Source organism: Chroicocephalus ridibundus, chromosome 1 (genome assembly GCF_963924245.1).
Source record: "Chroicocephalus ridibundus chromosome 1, bChrRid1.1, whole genome shotgun sequence".
Taxonomy (NCBI): Eukaryota; Metazoa; Chordata; class Aves; order Charadriiformes; family Laridae; genus Chroicocephalus; species Chroicocephalus ridibundus.
The window spans coordinates 21,870,577-21,888,970 of NC_086284.1; the positions used below are offsets into that span (position 1 = coordinate 21,870,577).

General features: G+C 39.8%; 1 protein-coding gene across 1 annotated transcript in view; it reads left to right on the top strand.

Annotated features, from left to right (window-relative positions):
• The window catches only part of RNF17 (ring finger protein 17), a 54,158-nt gene that overhangs the window by 22,177 nt on the left and 13,587 nt on the right, over positions 1–18,394 (top strand). The window contains exons 18-27 of the mRNA XM_063330685.1: positions 454–603; positions 1,330–1,445; positions 4,458–4,578; positions 5,319–5,436; positions 12,243–12,464; positions 13,411–13,561; positions 14,704–14,822; positions 15,609–15,699; positions 16,544–16,659; positions 16,981–17,288. Coding sequence (XP_063186755.1) covers positions 454–603; positions 1,330–1,445; positions 4,458–4,578; positions 5,319–5,436; positions 12,243–12,464; positions 13,411–13,561; positions 14,704–14,822; positions 15,609–15,699; positions 16,544–16,659; positions 16,981–17,288 — 1,512 coding nt within the window. The remainder of the gene's footprint in view (positions 1–453; positions 604–1,329; positions 1,446–4,457; positions 4,579–5,318; positions 5,437–12,242; positions 12,465–13,410; positions 13,562–14,703; positions 14,823–15,608; positions 15,700–16,543; positions 16,660–16,980; positions 17,289–18,394) is intronic.

Genomic DNA, 18,394 nt, shown 5'->3' on the forward strand with positions numbered 1-18,394 from the left:
AAAACTGAACATTTTAATGTTGAGGTACTTGTAGTCCACATTAAATAAGCTACGATTTCCATTAACTTGTGTCCCTTGTTACCAGTTTTAGGATTCCTTGAATTAATAGACACGATTAATCCCTACAATCCTAGATGAATCCTAGATTAGTTCCAGAAATTCTTAGAATTCCAGAAAGTTAACTTTTTTTTCTGTCAGTTTTGTTACGTGGTTTAATTCTGATGTGGGTATGTAGTGTTAAACTGTTCAGAGTGGTGATTGAACAGAGCAATATTCAACAATTGTTAGGCTCTTTAAATTCACTTCACGTGAATTTACCACTGTTTAGTTTGGGGGTGAAGACTAGGAAGTACACTACTAGAAAAAAAATGTTCCTTAGAAGAGCAAAAATGCCATTTTAAAAAAAGAAACATCTGGTGTACACGTGTGTTTTGTTTTTCTTATTTTAGAGAGATAGCCTGGATTCTTTATCTTTTTCAAAGAAAATTCAGGAGGTATATAAACATGAGTATAGGAAAAACTTGGAAATTGTCTGCCCAGTTGAAGGCCAAGCCTGTATTGCAAAACAGGACGATGGGAATTGGTACAGAGCACAGATTATAGGTGAAGTATTGATTCTTTCACTCTGATGCTAGGTTGCAAAATCAGATGTGGTACTAGATCAGAGTCCTGTGCTGGATATGCATAGTAATAAACAGCCATAATTTTTACTAGGAATTCTTATACTGACAGGTAGGTTCATAAAGTCAGTAGAACTAATTTGTGTTATATTCTTTTGCTATTAATGGAGTGTTTTATACAATTTTTTATTTTTTTTTAAAAGAAAAGCGGTATGCTTCAGTTTTTATATTATACTGAAATACTATTCTGTAATTATTTTAATTAATGTTTCACCTACTATTACAGATCTGAACTACAGATTTATCTGTTATAGTCACCTCTGGGTGTAACTAGTGCGGGATAATAGTTCCCTATAGTAATTCTGAAGGAGATGGGGGGGTGTACTTGTACTGACCTGTATGTTGCCTGTATGGGCAGTTGTAGCATGCCAATATGCTGACATGTCTACTTGGCATGTGTTTAACGTGCCAGTGTCTCATAAAGTGGTTAGATGGAAGGGGATCAAAATGCTCACTCTGTCATTTCAAGAACCCAAAAGAGCTGGCTCTTAAAGAATATCGTTTTTTGAATTGTGTTGTAGAACACTGGAAAATGTGGTTTATTATGATTATACGGTGTAAATGTGGATTTTGCTCTGAAATTCTGGTGCTTTAACTTGTATCAGATACTATTTTTTTGTTTTAATAGCTTGGGTTGTTTTTCTTGAAGGGCTGCCAAGTCGTCAAGAAGTTACAGTAAAATATATTGATTTTGGCAACGTTGCCAACTTAACTCTTAGTGACATACGCAGAATAAAAAAGGAGTTTCTGAGCATCCCAGAAAAGGTAAATAAGTGGTTGCCTGGATTGAATACTCAAATTTAATAGAATCTCAATAGATGTAAGGGAAAAGAGAGGGTTATTAACATTCTGAAGTAAATAAAATGTTAAGCAAGTTCTTTTCCACATGGGTTTATGATTAATTATGTTTTGGGTGCACATTGAAAACTCTTTTAATTATTTTTTTTTGTATCATTTGGTTTTAAATGAAATTTAATGTTACCTTGCAGTAAGGAGGTGTATATACATTGTGTGTGTGTTTTATTCAAATACCTTCTTTTACTCCATAGTAAGCCAATTGAATTTTTACATTCTTTCATTTTCAAATAATGATCTAATAATGGTCTCTTAAAAATACATATTTTTGTTTGGTTTATGGCATTTAAAGTTTGATGCTTTCCTAACTTTAGGTATTGTAGGAGTTTTTCCCTTCTGACAAGGAGAAAAACTGAGTAAATGGCAAAGTATTTCTGTTAAATAAAAAACACACATAAGTAGAAAATAATTCTTTTTCTTCAGCTGTTCTTTTGATTGTTCTCTTTGCTGACCAGAAGCTAATCTTTTTAAAACTTCATATGTTGATAAGCGTTTTTTAACCAGTTGTAGACACCAGAAGTAGTGATTGTTGTAACTAAGTTTGGCCAGTGTCTTTTACTGAGAAAAGGATTTAATTGTTTATATTTTGAGCAGATATTTCTGGGGAAAGTTTCAGCCAAAATAATTGAGCCTTTTTGACAGCAAGGGAGAGGAAACATTCTAAAAATGGCAAAATGTTCTTGTAGTTGCAATGTCTTAATGCTTCAGATCAGAGCGGCTAATGAATAAGGTGTTGGTATTTTTGATGTGTATTATCGCATCATTCCAACTGATGCTTGTTCTAGACCAAATATAAACGCTCAGAAAAATCTGGTAAAGAGTTTGTCAGCTCTTGGCCACGTACCACTAGGCCTCCTCACTTTGATGATAAAGGAGAAAAGTTTAGTTACGCGTACAGATGGGTATGTGATCGCTATAGAATGGTCTAAAAAAACCTGAACCCATCAGTTATTTTTAAATTTCAGCATTCTTATGCCATATATAGGTTATGGTGAAAACACTCTGGCAAGGTGTTTACACTTGAAGTTTGCATAAGAAATAACACCTTCCTGTTGCTATTAATTTTAATGCAAGTAATAGATCAGTAGGTTTGAGTCTGCTTATGTGTTGCTATGGTTTCAAATCTTTTCCATATAAAAAAAAAATAATTTTAAAGGATTTAAAATTCTTTGAAACATGAAATTGCAAAATCAAGCATTCAGAAGGTAAGAGTATCAGAAGGAAGGTTGCTTGTGCAGCTCTGTCCTGTTGTGTGTAAGTGTTAGTAAGTCTTCACACATGATCACATATGGCATTGCCTCAAACGTAAGTTAGTGAAGAAATTTGAATTAGGCTGTTACAAGAGAAGTCAGACTTCTTTCAGCCCGTTAATAGAGTTTGTAGGGGTTTTAATGGACTTGAGTGGTACGGAAATCTTAGAATCATAGAATCTTCATGGTTGGGAAGGACCTTTGAGATCATCAAGTCCAACCATACACACACCCAAAAAAAAAGAAAAAAAAACACCAAGCCACAAACAACCAACCTACAATCTCTGCCACTAGAGCATGCCCTGAAGTGCCAAATCTGCACGTTTCTTAAATGCCTTTAGGGATGGTGACTCAACCACCTCCCTGGGCAGGCTGTTCCAGTGCCTGACCACTCTCTCAGTAAAGTAATTCTTCCTAATATCTAACCTAAACCTCCCCTGCTGTGGCTTCAGACCATTTCCTCTGGTCCTGTCATTATTCACTTGTGAGAAGAGGCCAACCCCCACCTCTCTCCAACCTCCTTTCAGGTAGCTGTAGAGGGCAATGAGGTCTCCCCTCAGCCTCCTCTCCTCCAAGCCAAAGATGCCCAGCTCCCTCAGCGTCTCCTCATATGACATATATCTTGGCCAAGACTAGAATTGGTTTTGTGCTTAACATAGTGTTGGCTTTGTCATCCACAGCCCTTTCTTTTAATGGTTATGTAACCTGTCAGTCAGTCATATTTTCATATTCCTGACTGTCTGTATCCAAAAATATCTTGACAAAACATTCTTATTTCTATTGTCTTTATTTCCGTTCTCTGCCTTTCCTCCCACCTGTGTTTAGTCTTCTTTCTTTCAGTGCAATAAAGAAGGAGGAAACAATAACACTTGCAGTTAATTTAAAATTGAGCCATAGTGTAGCCACCAAAGTTTGCAATAAAGGTGTTAAACAAAAATTCTTTTAATCAAAGTATTTAGAATCATAGAATCATAGAATTGCTGAGGTTGGAAGGGACCTTTAGGATCATCAAGTCCAACTTTTAACCTACCCTGACAAAAGCCACTTCTAAACCATGTCCCTAAGTGCCCCATCTACCCTTTTTTTAAACACCTCCAGGGATGGTGAATCCACCACCTCCCTGGGCAGCCTATTCCAATGTTTAATAAGCCTTTCAGTGAAAAAATGTTTCCTAATATCCAATCTAAACCTCCCCTGACGTAACTTGAGCCCGTTTCCTCTCGTCCTATCACTTGTCACCAGGGAGAACTATTCTGATTTCCTGTGTGTGTCTTTTTTTTTCTTTTTTTTTTTTTTTTTTTTTTTGTCTCGTAATCAATAGCTTTCAAAAATCTGGCAGGAATTTCTGACACAGGTCCCATGGTACTCTGGTGTCCCTGTGTTTAGTCCTTCAGACTTCTACAGTGGTGTAGTCGTGTTAATTCTATGCCTAACCATAAAGGGAAGCAAGAAGTAAGCTCTTTCTATTTCAGCAGGAATGTATCTTAATTTGAGGTTCTCCATGGGGTGGAGGTGGTCATTTTAAATCAAATCAAATAATGGTGATGTGGAACCAGAAGCCAAGGTCATGCTGTCTTGCTGTCCTCATGGTGGAAAGTAAAGACTGTGATTTGGCTATAATGAGATGGTCTTCATATGTGGTAGTCAATACATAATTTGAGTTATTCTTCAGGCAATCAGGTGCAGGCTGGCTTACCTTGAGCCTTACAAAGAGGCAAATGAGTGGAACGGGAAAGCCAAAGAAAGATTTGCAGAAATGACCGAAGATAAACTTACGCTGTGTTCAATTGTTGGTAAGTTATCAAGAGTGTATTTATTTATATTTAAATATTATTAAATTGACTCAAATGTAGAAACATGCACTTCTGTATTTTAAATAGTATTTATTTGAAATGCTTTTGTTCGTACTTGCGACAGGTAGCCTGCAGTGAGAATATCTAAACATGGACTAATTGGAGTAGACATAACAGATACAACTTCTGACAAAAGCTCTGTTTATGTCTTCTCTTACAGACCACACCAGCATTAAGTGATATAAGTATCCTGGTTTATTAAGATGGTATTGTTTCCAAAAGTACTAGCTATCCTTCACTCTTCCTGACTTTATGGACAGGTGGAAGTGTGATCACTGCTGCTCTAAAACATCGCAACCAAAAAAAAAAAAGTTCATATAACAGATATATGCCTTAGTAGGATTTTTCTCGCTACCATTTATTGTTAATATGTAGATAGTTACTTTTCAACTGTGGAATGGTGGTTTGGAATCCATCTAATAAATGAAATTACATGTACTGGTTGGTTTCTTTGTACAAAAATACTTTGTAATTATTGGTGTATTTTAAGTTAGTTTTATAGATACATGCAAAGCTAAGCCTCCACATATTGTTGATGTTCAGAATAAATTCTTTTATAAATCAAATGCAATTTTACAAAATTCTGTCTTTTATTACTGGTTGCTGTGCCTCCAAAACCATAAATGGTCTTTATACTGTCATTGATTTGCACTAATTATGTTTACATTATTCATTCACAGAAGTGTTAGATAATAACATCTTATCTGTTGAACTCTTTGACTTCTCTGCTGTTCACGGAAGAAGCTTTAGTATTAATTGCCAGCTAGTTAAAGAAGACCTAGCATCCTACATACCTGGGTAAATACACTGTGCATAACTTCTATATACATTGTGCATAATGTAAGTATTTGGAAATACTGAATTTGTGTAACAAAATTACTGGCTTTAGTATGTCACCTCCAGTGGCTGGAATTTGCCCACTTGTGATAAATTTACTACAGATCACATTCATCAGCTGACATAAGTTACAGAGTGTAACTCTGCAGTTTGACATAGCTGAATTCTCAAACTAAATCTTAACTAACGTGTATTGAAATTGTAATTGATTCAAAAGTTGGAGATGAAATGTTTGCATCATGCTTCAACGTGCTTAAGTGCCAAATCTTCCCAAACTGGTTATCATTAAAGTTCCCATTCTCTGGTAGTAAGAAAAGAAATACCACTTTTGAGTGTTTAATATGCACCTAAGGTAAGTTATCTCTTTGGAAGGTCTGTTATTAGAAAACAAATACTCAAAAACCAGAAACTCAAAATACAGAGATAACACTGCTGCATTTAATGTATTGGCTTCTTGAAAAGATAATCCATGGGCTCTATTACTGAAAATCAATAATTATTCTTCATTAATAATTTTGGATATTGATGAAACAGATTGTTAAATCAGAAGTTTTGATTCCAAAAAAAAAGGGAATTCCTCAATTTGCTTTTTTCAGGAGGAAACAAATAAGTGGATTTTCATCTCTTAGCTCAGAAATGCAACTAAATCCCAGTTATGGTTTTCTTGTGCTGGTCACAATTTTTAGTAAGATTTTTGGAAAGTTAAGCAGCTTTATTTAAACTTGAACAGCCTAATTGTTTTGTCACTGTCACCAGGGTATTTTGTTGTGTTGCAGCTATACTCAGATGCCTGCTTGCGATCGAGTGTGTGTGTTACTTCAATATAAGTTGCTGTGTAACACATAACTTGATTAATGTGGATTTTTTGGTCGCTCGCTCACTTCCCCTTCTTTAGTTCAACTGGAGAGAAAACAGAAGAAACAGGAGCAAGAAAACTCATGGGTCAAAATAAAGACAGGGAGATCACTTACCAAGTACTGTTGTAGGCAAAACAGACTTAATTTAACTTAATTTATTACTAATTATCATAAATATTTAATTACTGATTCAGGCGTTGGGACACAAAAGACAAATATTTATAGCATCTGCACCTGCCCTTTCCCAGGCTCAAGTTTATTCTAAGCACCCTTCTCCCCCTCCTGCCTTCTGGTTTCACTCTGTCCCTGCAGGGAGCAGTGCAGGGGCTGGGGTCAGGACACTGCACTTTCTCCCTGCCGCTCCTTCCCTCTTATTCTTTTCTTCCTGTGCTCCAGCACGGGCCCTCCGTGGGTCTCAGACCCTTCAGGAGTGTGCCTCTTCATCCACAAAAGGCCTTCTACTCTTTTGATGTTGGTGTTCTCCATCTTATTTCTCTTCTGTTCCCTCCTCTCCCTCCCTGGCATTTTCAGCCCATCATTAAATTAGAGTTGCCACCAGCTTCACTGACAGATTCAGCCATGTCCTGTGGGGGGTCTGTTGCAGAGACAGCTGGAACGGGCTGCACCGGGGCAGCGCCTGGACTCTTCTCTCTGGTCACCTCTGGAGCCACTCTCTCCAGCTACCGACATCTGGACATCTACACCCAGTGCACCATGTCTTGTAGTTGGAATGATGTTTCCTCTGGGAGGCTTTGGGGGTTTTTGGCTCACTTTGTTTTTCTATGGGCATAGGTCTCGAGCCCTCCAGAGCTCATTTGTCATGCTTTCTCACTGTATTTCCCATTTGTGAAGATGGTTGCCTGCAAAAAGGCAAGAGACCGGTGAATAATTTAAACCTACCTTAGGTCATTTAGAATCCCATTTGTGTTATGGTTATTCTTCCATGTTTAATGCTGTTGAGGGATACCCAGGCCAGCTCTGAACTAATGTAAAACAATATAAGTAGGAGAGCACAGCACTCCACTGAAGCTGACCTTCAGACAAGCAAACATCAGTAATCTTACTCTTGCATTAGGATGGAAAGTAGTCCATACAGAATTCCAGGACAAAACCTTGTAGTCTGAAGTTCATTCCAAATTGAGTGGTTTTTCTGATGGATCTGCAATTGTAATGCTATACTGGAGTTACTAGAGAGGGGGCTGTAAGACCTGTGAGGTGAGGTATTTCACTTGGGAGATCTCTTGCCTTTGTCCATTTCATAGTTCAGACTAGTTGTATGCAAGGTAAGCATGTTCAGCATATTCATGAGGCATGGCATTCATTTCTTTCCTGGTTCTACAAGTTAGCTGTTTAACCCAGCAGTTTCCAAATATCTTCATCGGGAAGGTTTGCATAAGTAATTGTGTAGCGGTGTATAGTGGATGATCTCTCTGACAGAGCAGCTTGTTCCCTTCCTGTGAAGGAAAAGACAGGCGTTAGGTTTCTGAAAACAGGAAAGAGTTTCTTCCTGGAGGCCCAGAAATGGCCAGCAGTTAAACTCAGGCTTACTGTCTCCTTTAGTCAGTAATGTTTACAAGAAGCCAGTTCTTTTGCATGAACGGTTAGGTTTTTGTGTTGGTGGTTTGTTTTTTTTCAAGCTGCAATCCCTTATTTCTCTAGTTGGCACAATTCACACAGACTTGTACTAAGCTGGGCTGTTGCTCAAAATACATACCAGCCAGCTCTTAATTGCTGTTGAGCTTTATTTTATCCATATCCAGTTCACACAATTTTAAAAAAACTTCATCAAGGTGTTATGGCGACCGTACTTTATTCAGTGTTCTACTTAAGAAAGAGCTAGCTCCAATTGTGTTGCATTTATATCTTCAGGGAATGTTAGAAAGGTAAATGTTTCACTAATGTTAATAGTCTTCTGGAAGGAGTATTTACACATCTTAGAAGTTGAACATTGCAGCTTCCACTCAGAGGCAACGTTGATTTCCAGGAGCATCATATTAATAATTTAATGTCTTTTAAGGCAGACACAAACATTCAGCAGTCCATTTGTGTCAGGCTCGCTTTTCTGCTGGCAGCCTATATTGCATAGTGCTTTCATCTGTTAGTAAGATGTGCAAGGATACAGAATCACAGAATGACAGCGGTTGGTAGGGACCTCTGGAGATCATCTAGTCCAACCCCCTGCCAGAGCAGGGTCACCCAGAGCAGGTTGCACAGGAACGCATCCAGGTGGGTTTTGAATGTCTCCAGAGACGGAGACTCCACCACCTCTCTGGGCAGCCTGTGCCAGTGCTCTGCCACCCTCAAAGTAAAGAAGTTCCTCCTCATGTTTAGGTGGAACTTCCTATGTTCCAGTTTGTGCCCGTTACCTCTTGTCCTGTTGCCGGGCGCCACTGAAAAGAGCCTGGCCCCATCCTCCTGACACCCATCCTTGAAGTATTTATAAGCATTGATAAGATCCCCCCTCAGTCATCTTTTTTCCAGACTGAAGAGACCCAAATCCCTCAGCCTTTCTTCATAAGAGAGGTGTTCTGGTCCCCTAATCATCTTGGTAGCCCTTTGCTGTACCCTCTCCAGCAGTTCCCTGTCCTTGAACCGGGGAGCCTAGAACTGGATTAGGGCACTCCAGATGGGGCCTCACCAAGGCAGAGTAGAGAGGGAGGAAGACCTCCTTCCACCTGCTGGCCACACTCTTGGTGCACCCCAGGATGCCATTGGCCTTCTTGGCCACAAGGGCACTTTGCTGGCTCATGATCATGCTGTTGTCAACCAGGACTCCTAGGACTCTTTCCACAGAGCTTAGGGGCGGTTTTGAATGTCTAGAACTCAACAGTGTGAATGAAAGTGTTGAGTGTGTATGGATAAAAATCAAGGGGAAGGCCAACAAGGCAGATATCATGATGGGAGTTTTTTACAGACCCCCTAGTCAGGATGTAGAAACCGATGAAGTATTCTATAAGCGGCTGGCAGAGGTCTCGCAATCATCTGCCCTTGTTCTTGTGGGGGATTTCAACTTCCCGGATGTCCGCTGGGAATACTACACAGCAGAGAGGGAACAGTCCCGGAGGTTCCTGGAGTGTGTGGAAGACAACTTCCTAACACAGCTGGTGAAGGAACCTACTAGGAGAAGTGCCCTACTGGACCTACTGTTTGTTAACAGAGAAGGTCTTGTGGGGGATGTAAAGGTTGGAGGTCATCTTGGGCAGAGTGACCATGAAATGATAGAGTTTTCAATTCTTGGTGAAGGGAGGCGGGGAGCCAGCAAAACTGCCACCTTGGATTTCCGAAGGGCAGACTTTAGCCTGTTCAGGAGCATGGTTGAGAGTGTCCCTTGGGAGGCAGTTTTGAAGAGCAAAGGTGCCCAGGAAAGCTGGTCATACTTCAAGCAGGTGCTCTTAGAAGCGCAGGTGAAGGCCATCCCCATGTCCCGAAAGACGAGCTGACGGGGAAGAAGGCCAGCCTGGCTAAATAGAGAGCTTTGGCTGGACCTCAGGAAAAAAGGAAGGCTTACCTTCTCTGGAAAAGGGGCTTAGCAACTTACGAGGATTATCAAGATATAACAAAGCTATGCAGGGGGAAGATTAGAAGGGCCAAAGCTCAATCAGAACTCAGCTTGGCCACTGCAGTTAAAGACAACAAGAAGAGATTTTTCCAGTATATCAACAGAAAAAGGAAAACTAGGGAAAATATAGGTCCACTGATGAATTGAGACGGGTGCCCTAGTGGTGGAAGACACAGAGAAGGCAGAGTTACTGAATGCCTTCTTTTCTTCGGTCTTCACTGATAAAGCCGTCCCTCACGCATCCCATACCCTGGAGGCAAGGGGGAAGGTCTGGAGAGAGGAAGATTTTGCCTTAGTTGAGGAGGACCGGGTCAGAGACCACTTGGCCAAGCTGGACATTCATAAATCCATGGGCCCTGATGGGATGCACCCGCAAGTGCTGAGAGAGCTGGCAGATGTTATTGCTAGACCACTCTCCATTGTCTTTGAAAGGTCATGGGGAACAGGAGAGGTGCCTGAGGACTGGAGGAAGGCTGACATCACTCCAATCTTCAAAAAAGGCAAGAAGGAGGACCCAGGGAACTACAGGCCGGTTAGTCTCACCTCTGTCCCTGGGAAGGTAGTGGAGCGACTCATTCTGGATGTCGTCTCCAAACACATAGAGGAACAGGAAGTTATTGGAAGTGGTCAGCATGGATTTACCAAGGGCAAATCATGCCTGACCAATCTGATAGCTTTCTATGATGTTATAACGGGTTGGCTGGATGAGGGGAGAGCCATAGATGTCATCTACCTTGACCTTAGCAAGGCTTTTGACACTGTCTCCCATAACATCCTCATTAGGAAGCTGAGGAAGTATGGGCTAGACGAGGTGACAGTGAGGTGGATCGAGAGCTGGCTGAGTGACAGAACTCAGAGGGTTGTGATCAGCGGCACAGAGTCCAGTTGGAGGCCTGTAACGAGTGGTGTCCCTCAGGGGTCAATACTTGGACCAATTTTGTTCAATATATTCATTAATGACCTAGATGAGGGGACAGAGTGGATCCTCAGCAAGTTTGCTGATGATACCAAGCTGGGAGGGGTGGCTGACACTCCAGAGGGCCATGCTGCCATCCAGCGTGACCTGGAGAGCTGGGCAGAGAAGAACCTAATGAGGTTCAACAAAAGCAAGTGTAGGGTCCTGCACCTGGGGAGGAAGAATGCCAAACACCAGTATATGTTAGGGGTGGACCTGCTGGGAAGTAGTTCTGAGGAGAAGGACCTGGGGGTCCTGGTAGACAGCAAATTATCCATGAGCCAGCAGTGTGCCCTTGTCGCCAAGAAGGCCAATGGCATCCTGGGCTGCATAGGGAAGACTGTAGCCAGTAGGTCGAGGGAGGTCATTCTGCCCCTCTACTCTGCACTGGTGAGGCCACAACTGGAGTACTGTGTCCAGTTTTGGGCTCCCCAGTTCAAGAGGGACAGGGAACTACTGGAGCGAGTCCAGTGTAGGGCAACCAAGATGATTATGGGACTGGAGCACCTCCCTTATGAGGAAAGGCTGAAAGAGCTGGGACTCTTCAGCCTGGAGAAGAGAAGGTTGAGGGGGGACCTGATTAATGTTTACAAGTATCTAAAGGGTGGGTTTAAGGAGGACGGAGCCAGGCTCTTTTCAGTGGTTCCCAGTGACAGGACAAGGGGCAATGGGCACAAGGTAGAACATAGGAAGTTCCGTTCAAATACACGGAAAAACTTCTTCACAGTGAGGGTGACAGAGCACTGGAACAGGCTGCCCAGGGAGGTTGTGGAGTCCCCTTCTCTGGAGACTTTCAAGACCCACCTGGATGCAGCCCTGAGGGATGTGCTCTAGGCAGTCCTGCTCTAGCAGGGGAGTTGGACTAGATGATCTCTAGAGGTCCCTTCCAACTCTGAAGATTCCATGATTCCGTGACTCCTGGGTCTCTTTCCACAGAGCTGCTCTCCAGCAGGTCAGCCCCCAACCTGTACTGGTGCATGGGGTTACTCCTCCCCAGGTGCAGCACCCTAACGCTTGCCCTTACTGAATTTCATAAGGTTTCTCTCTGCCCAACTCTCCAGCCTGTCCAGGTTTCTCTGTATGGCAGCACAGCCTTCTGGTGTGTCAGCCACCCCTCCCAGTTTTGTATCATCAGCAAACTTGCTGAGGGTACACTTTGTGCCATCTGAAGGAAGATAAAAATCAGTTACTAATCATGAGTGGTTCAAAAGTTCAAAAGTAGCGTTTAGAAATGTTTTTGTCTTTTGTTGGGATTTTTTTCTGCTTTTCTAAGTTATTATTTTTCATTCTTCATGTTGAATCATTCCTCTCATGTTGAACTGTGATTATTGAGCTTTTTCACTTGGTTTAAAATGAGTTTAAACTTTCCATTCTAATTACTTTATGCTCCTTACAGGTACACTAAAAATACTGTCGTAAGGCACAGTGAAATCTGGGATGTTCCTCTAGAAGAAATTCCTGAAATCTCAGAAGCTTTAAATTCTGTAGACATGGAACCTGTGGATGAAGGAGACTTCAAATCACTTTCTAAGAAAGAGCTACCAGCGAGAATTAGTCATGTTGTGTCTCCTAGTAAAATTTTTGTACAGTGGCTGTCATCAGAAAGCATACTGAAAAGGTACTAAAATTCAAAGAATTTTTCTTGAGTTAAGGTATTCTTATTACAAACTGGTGAAGTATAGTTAAAACAAACTCTGATTAGGGTTGCGTTTGGCACTGGGTTCTCTTTTGGAATGCTGTTGACTTACGTTGCTTTGTTGAGGAAAGTATAGGAACAGAAGACAGATCGGCATGATGTTGTGGTTTATTAAATATTTGTGATTCCAAATCAAGTACATGATCTATTTCAAATCAGTTCTAATGTAGTAAGTATTGGGGCTGGACAAATGCAACACTGTCCTGAAAGATTAAATCTTTCTGCTCTTGCTTTTTCCTCTCCACTCCTTCATTAGAAATTTTGTCAAATAGTACCGGTATTATTATATGACCAAAGTTACAGAACTTCAGTAAAGTTATTTCTTTCAACGTGATTCTGGTATGCTGTTAGGAAACTGTTAAGGCAATTTCTAGACACAGTGTATCAACCTTTGGTAGATACTTAAGTAATAGTGTATATGTAGTGTTGGAAGGCACTTAAATGGAAATTTCATTGCTTAGTGCAAGTTGCTTATTTTCTGCCTATTCTTTCTTTCATCTTTTTACCTTCTTGCATGTAGCTACCCATTGAATTAGTCATGCCACTATATGAGTACCACGCTCTCAAGTTGTCGAGAGAAAATAGTGCATCTTTCAAAGAGTACTATACAGAGGGTCAGGATTGCTCAGATTAATTCCATTGTTTAAGAAAACATGATAGTTTTATAGCATTTTAATGAGATGGCATGTGTTTTGAAGCTCCATTTAATGTATTTCTCTCATGTCATGAAGAAAAACTACAATACTGTGTGCCTGTTAAATAGTTACTAAAACTTCACTGTGTGCTAGTTAAGCAGTAATGGACTAAATAAGCCCTTTATTCACTGGATAAAATTTTACCACTGGAAGAGTGTTTTTTTGAATGTTAGTTTGCAGGAGAAGATGGTTACCGTCTATAAAGAATCTCAGCCACAGTCTGTGAAGTGGGAAAGTAGTATGCACTGTGCTGTTTATGTACATGATTGGAAACAGTGGCAAAGAGGTCAAATAAGCAGGATTGTCTCTGAAACAAGCGCAGAGGTAAATCTGTTAACATGAGAGTGTTCATGCTTTTATTTCTAAAGTTTGTAAGTGTTCATTGATCAAAATATGTCAAATCTTTGCTTTTTACTTATGTGTTAATATTTTCTCATACAGCCTTTTGCTTTTGTCGAGAGTTTAAGTTAGGTTGTACATTGCTGCCAATAGGATTACTGTCTCATCAAAGCTCATATACCTTTAGCAGGGAACCTGGTAGTTGAGGAAGGCTCATGAGGTTGAATTTGTTTATGTGTACACTACGGTTTACAACATAGCACAGATTCCTGAGCTGTAGCCTAACAGTTTACCTTAGATTACAGAAATTGTGTGAACCTGAGGGTCACATTAATTCAAATTTAATGAACGTTGCCAAAAGATGAAGCCAGTTAAACTGAGTGCAGCACCACAGAAACACGTGTAGTCATGCTATAGTTTGAACCCTAAACTGATGGTGATTCACTGTGCCATGTAGGCGTGACATTTTGCACAGTAACTTCTCACACAGTGATGCTTTAAACATACTTTTTTGAAAAGAGCAAGGAGCATCAGAAGAGGCCTTTTGTGAATAGATTACTTGCCTCAAAAGTAAGAGTGGTTTTTTAATCATACAGATAATCCAGGAATGGAATATCATTGGTTCTCTCCACCATCATCAGATTATGCCTGTGGGTCTTGTTAGTAGAAAGCAGAAGTGTGACTTTCTATACTTCTGGTTTGCATCATCTGCTTTCCTAAGGCCAAGAGCCATCAAAGAGCTATTTAACCACGTCAGAATAAAAAGCAGCGGGTGGAGGGGAGCTGTTTCAGCGTTTCTAGGTTTACAACTTTAAATATACCAGCATAACAAGCAGGGAAAAAGAAATTCTCATAAGTAACAGCCTCTGTAAAGTTGTCTAACCCCTTCGAGCACCTTTGTGTCTTTTTTCCTCTTCGTACACTGTGGTAGTCATTTGTATTGTGTGATGGAGTACTTCTGTGCAAAAGCCATTCCTTGAATACTGGTAATGTTTATTTGAGTTTTGCTTACCTATTCAGATGTGCTTTGAACCATCATTTGCTACAGGTAACACTTAGAACTGTTTGGTTTTTTTTCTGTTTCATTTCATTTTTTTCTGTTTCATTTCATTTCTTGTCTGTAACAGGTAATACTGTATGATTCTGGAGCTGAAAAAATGGTGGATGTCAGCTGCCTAAGAAAACTTGAGGAAAATCTGAAGATAATTAAGACATTAGCAATAGAATGTTCCTTGGCAGATATAAGGTAGCCTTTCTCTTATACTGAGTAGTAGTATTAGAAACCTAATAATGACATAACTTAATATTTTCCTGTGTTAGCAACTGATTGTCTAAGTTCTGGATGTGGTTTGCTTTTTGAATAAAGAAGGAATGGGATGATGGCTGTAATTCGTTTTTTAAATTATTTTTTTTTTCCTAAGGATTATGCTGCATACGAGTAGAGCAGAAACTGTGCTATAGAAAGAAAGAATATTTATAGGATGAATTATAAAATCCTAGACAGATGATAGAAGTTTTCCTTTATTTCACTGAATGCTTTGTTTCTTTGGCTCAGAATTTGAGATGAACTAGATCTCAATGAAAATGCACAGGAGGTCTCTCTTTTCTAGGCTGTAGAAAAGAGGGAGAACAGAGGCATTCTCCCGTGCATTTGTTTGGTGCTGTCTATACTGTGAAGAAAAAATAATCATGTTTATAATACTCATTCCCTGAATGAATATAAAAAGCTCAATTTGCAGATAAGTATAGATTTTCCTTTGTGCTGTTAAGAGAGGTATCATACTTTTGGAACTTATGATCCTCCTCCGTCTTGAAGTTCTCGGGTTTTATTTTTGAATTCTTCCTGTCATAGATCCAGATATTAGGAACCATTTCTTTTTACCGTTGACTGTAATGAAGATTGTCTTTTTTCTCTGACAGTACAGGCAGTTTCAAAAAAATCAAAACTCACTAAAGGGAAGGGTTTGTGGTTGATTTTAGGAGATGCCAAATTCCCTTGTACTAAAGGAGATTATAATTTGTTCTATGTTAGACCAACAGGTGGAAGCATGCAGTGGACAGCAACAGTCTGTGAATTTTTATCCGATTACCTAACTGGGGCACACGTAAAAATAATTATACAGGTTTGTAAACAAAATCAGAGGTATTTGTAAAATTTCAGTCAGGCTGTCTGTTATTTTAAATTTTTTTCTGAATACTTTGACTCTTCAAAAAAGTCCTGAGTGGAACTTGCTTAGATTACTATTTGCTGTAGGGAAAAAGATGCTTTTTCTTCTTTCTGCTTTATTTTGTTTTTCACTGGAGCATTAGAGCAATTTGGCTACCCAGTATGGAAAGAACACAATCCTAGATATATTTATTTACTGAAGAATAATATTTACATCTTTGGGATGACTGTATGCTGGCAACTCCTATGGACAGATGAGCAAGATGCTCATTTTCTTGATGAGAATAGTTTCAGTAGCTACTATATTAGTTTTAAAGCCTCAGAAACCAAAAGAATGAGTCTGGTGCTGTACAGACATCGTTAGTAATTGATTTCTTCCACTGGTTAAAAAAACCCTTGAATTATTATGAGGGTTTGATTTGCTTAGTGTCTGTCGGCAGCTGCCAGTGAGGTTTTACAGTGCGTCTGGAAATAAAAGCACTGATGAGCAAAGTTATTTATGAGTGGGTTTAAAGCTCCTGCTGGAGGAAAACAAGTATTTGGCAGTTCATTCTAATAAAACAGCTAAGGGGAGAAGCAAGGTTTTACTCTTACTTTTTTTTTAATGTCATGTTTAGAACAGTTGGTAAAATGATGGGAACTGTTACATGGATTAAATAAGTTTTGTGTCTTCTGATGTGGGCATCAGTTGTTCAACAACGTCTGATTTGCAGTCAGTACCAATAAAATGAAAAATACGCCTGTGGTGTAGAGGAAATGCATATTGTAATATATTGTCCAACATTCTCATTTTTTTCCAGGAAAGTGATGTGGCTTGTGCATTGCCTGTGAAAATTCTTTGCAAAGATGAAACAGGACAATTGATTGATATTTCACAACACCTTATTAAAAAGGGTTTGGCTTTTAGAAACAGAAGGTTTGGATACTTTTATTGTTATACGCTTTCAGACTCTCATATTCACATTGTGATAAGCTAATAAGTAAAACAAAAATTTGGACTGTCCTCTACAGCATCTGTAGCAACTGAACTCAATCTTCAGTGAACTTATTTGAGTATAACTTTAATTATTTGTATCCACTGGACGTTTCAGTTCTCTAAGTTGGTAGATGAGACTTACAGTATTTTAACAAGTATTTGCTATCTGTCTATATTCTTTTGCGCTTTATTCTTATTCCTTTGCACTTTTCAAGTTCTGTATCAGTTAATATGTTGATATGATTTGATTGACTCTGCTAGAACTGAGAAAGCTGACGTGGCTTGCACAGACTCCAGAGAACATCTTAACATGCATTTAGAGCAAGAGAACACACAACGGGATGGTTGTAATTCAGAAACTGCACGTGCAAAAAAAGACACTGCTGCCGAGGAAAACAGCGCTGTTTCAGAGAGTGAACAGAAATTGTGCAGAACATATAAGGCACTGCTTCAGTCAGGAGTGGATGAAATGTATAAATCCCCTGCTATACCCAAAGCAAAAATTTTTCAAGCAGTAGTAAGTTGCGTTGGACATGATGGAACTATTTATATAATACCAAAATCACTTGGTAAGAAAAAAATACGTTTATGTCTGAATGTGACAGCCTTGGTATATCGGACTATAGCAGATATGTGTTCTAGTATACATGTTCTGTATCAGAACACAGTTCTGGAGGATTCCTGTTGGGGAGGGTTGCTGCTGGAGGTGAGGGGGGTGCATGCCCAGGCACACCCTGCTCTGCAGCACAACGGTGGCGGGGCTCCTGCAGCTGCCCGGTGGAAGGGACCCAGGTGCCAGCAAGTGGCCCCTGTCTTGTAACCCCTCTGCATCAGCTCTCCTCTCCCCCCACCTCCCAGGACACCCCGACACCCCCAGGGCTTGGATGAGCGGGTCTCTTGCCTCTCTTCTCTAGGCAGCATTGGGAGTGCTATATTTTATAATGTTGAGATTATGGTACATTTTACCGATAATAATGAAGATACAATCATAAAAATACTCAGATGTTACCCTGGTTCTCAAATATTACTGGATTTTTTTTTCCTTCAGTGTGAGATCAGTACCCAGTTTCCTTGGGCTCTTTATTGTCTTGTGATAGATTCTGTATCTCTTAATACTTATTGTTTGTACTGTTTTTGAAAAAAACATTTTCATTTGACAGATGCAGTGTCAGGCTTCAGTACCATGGTACCATGGTAATATGTTACGCCTTAGAGAAATGTTTCCATATGAGAACGGGTTTGGTCTGGGGTTGTTTTCTTTTTACTCTAAAATACATTTACCTATTAGATCATATCATAAAAATCTGAAATTCAAAGTGCAGTAATCTCACTTGCCCAAGAATGTATTCTTCTTGTAAACTGTACCCACAGCAGAAGAGGGTCTTCAGGACATCTGTTTTGTGTTGTTTCACGGTGTCCTACCACTGTCTCTGGGAATCTGTTTTCTTATTCATGGAGAGGCTCTTGTATTACTGCTGCCAAGGTGCCAGCTGCAAAATTTATAGACCCTTCTTCTCTGAGATTAGAATCCAGAATTACTAATGGCTTCACAATTGGAAATGCAGTTTACTTTTTGTTTTAGTAGTAACTTGTTTGCATATACTAGAAGTTGAATATACGTATTGTATCAGTGTTGGAAAACATTTTTTGGAGCAGCACATGTGTTTTATGTTTA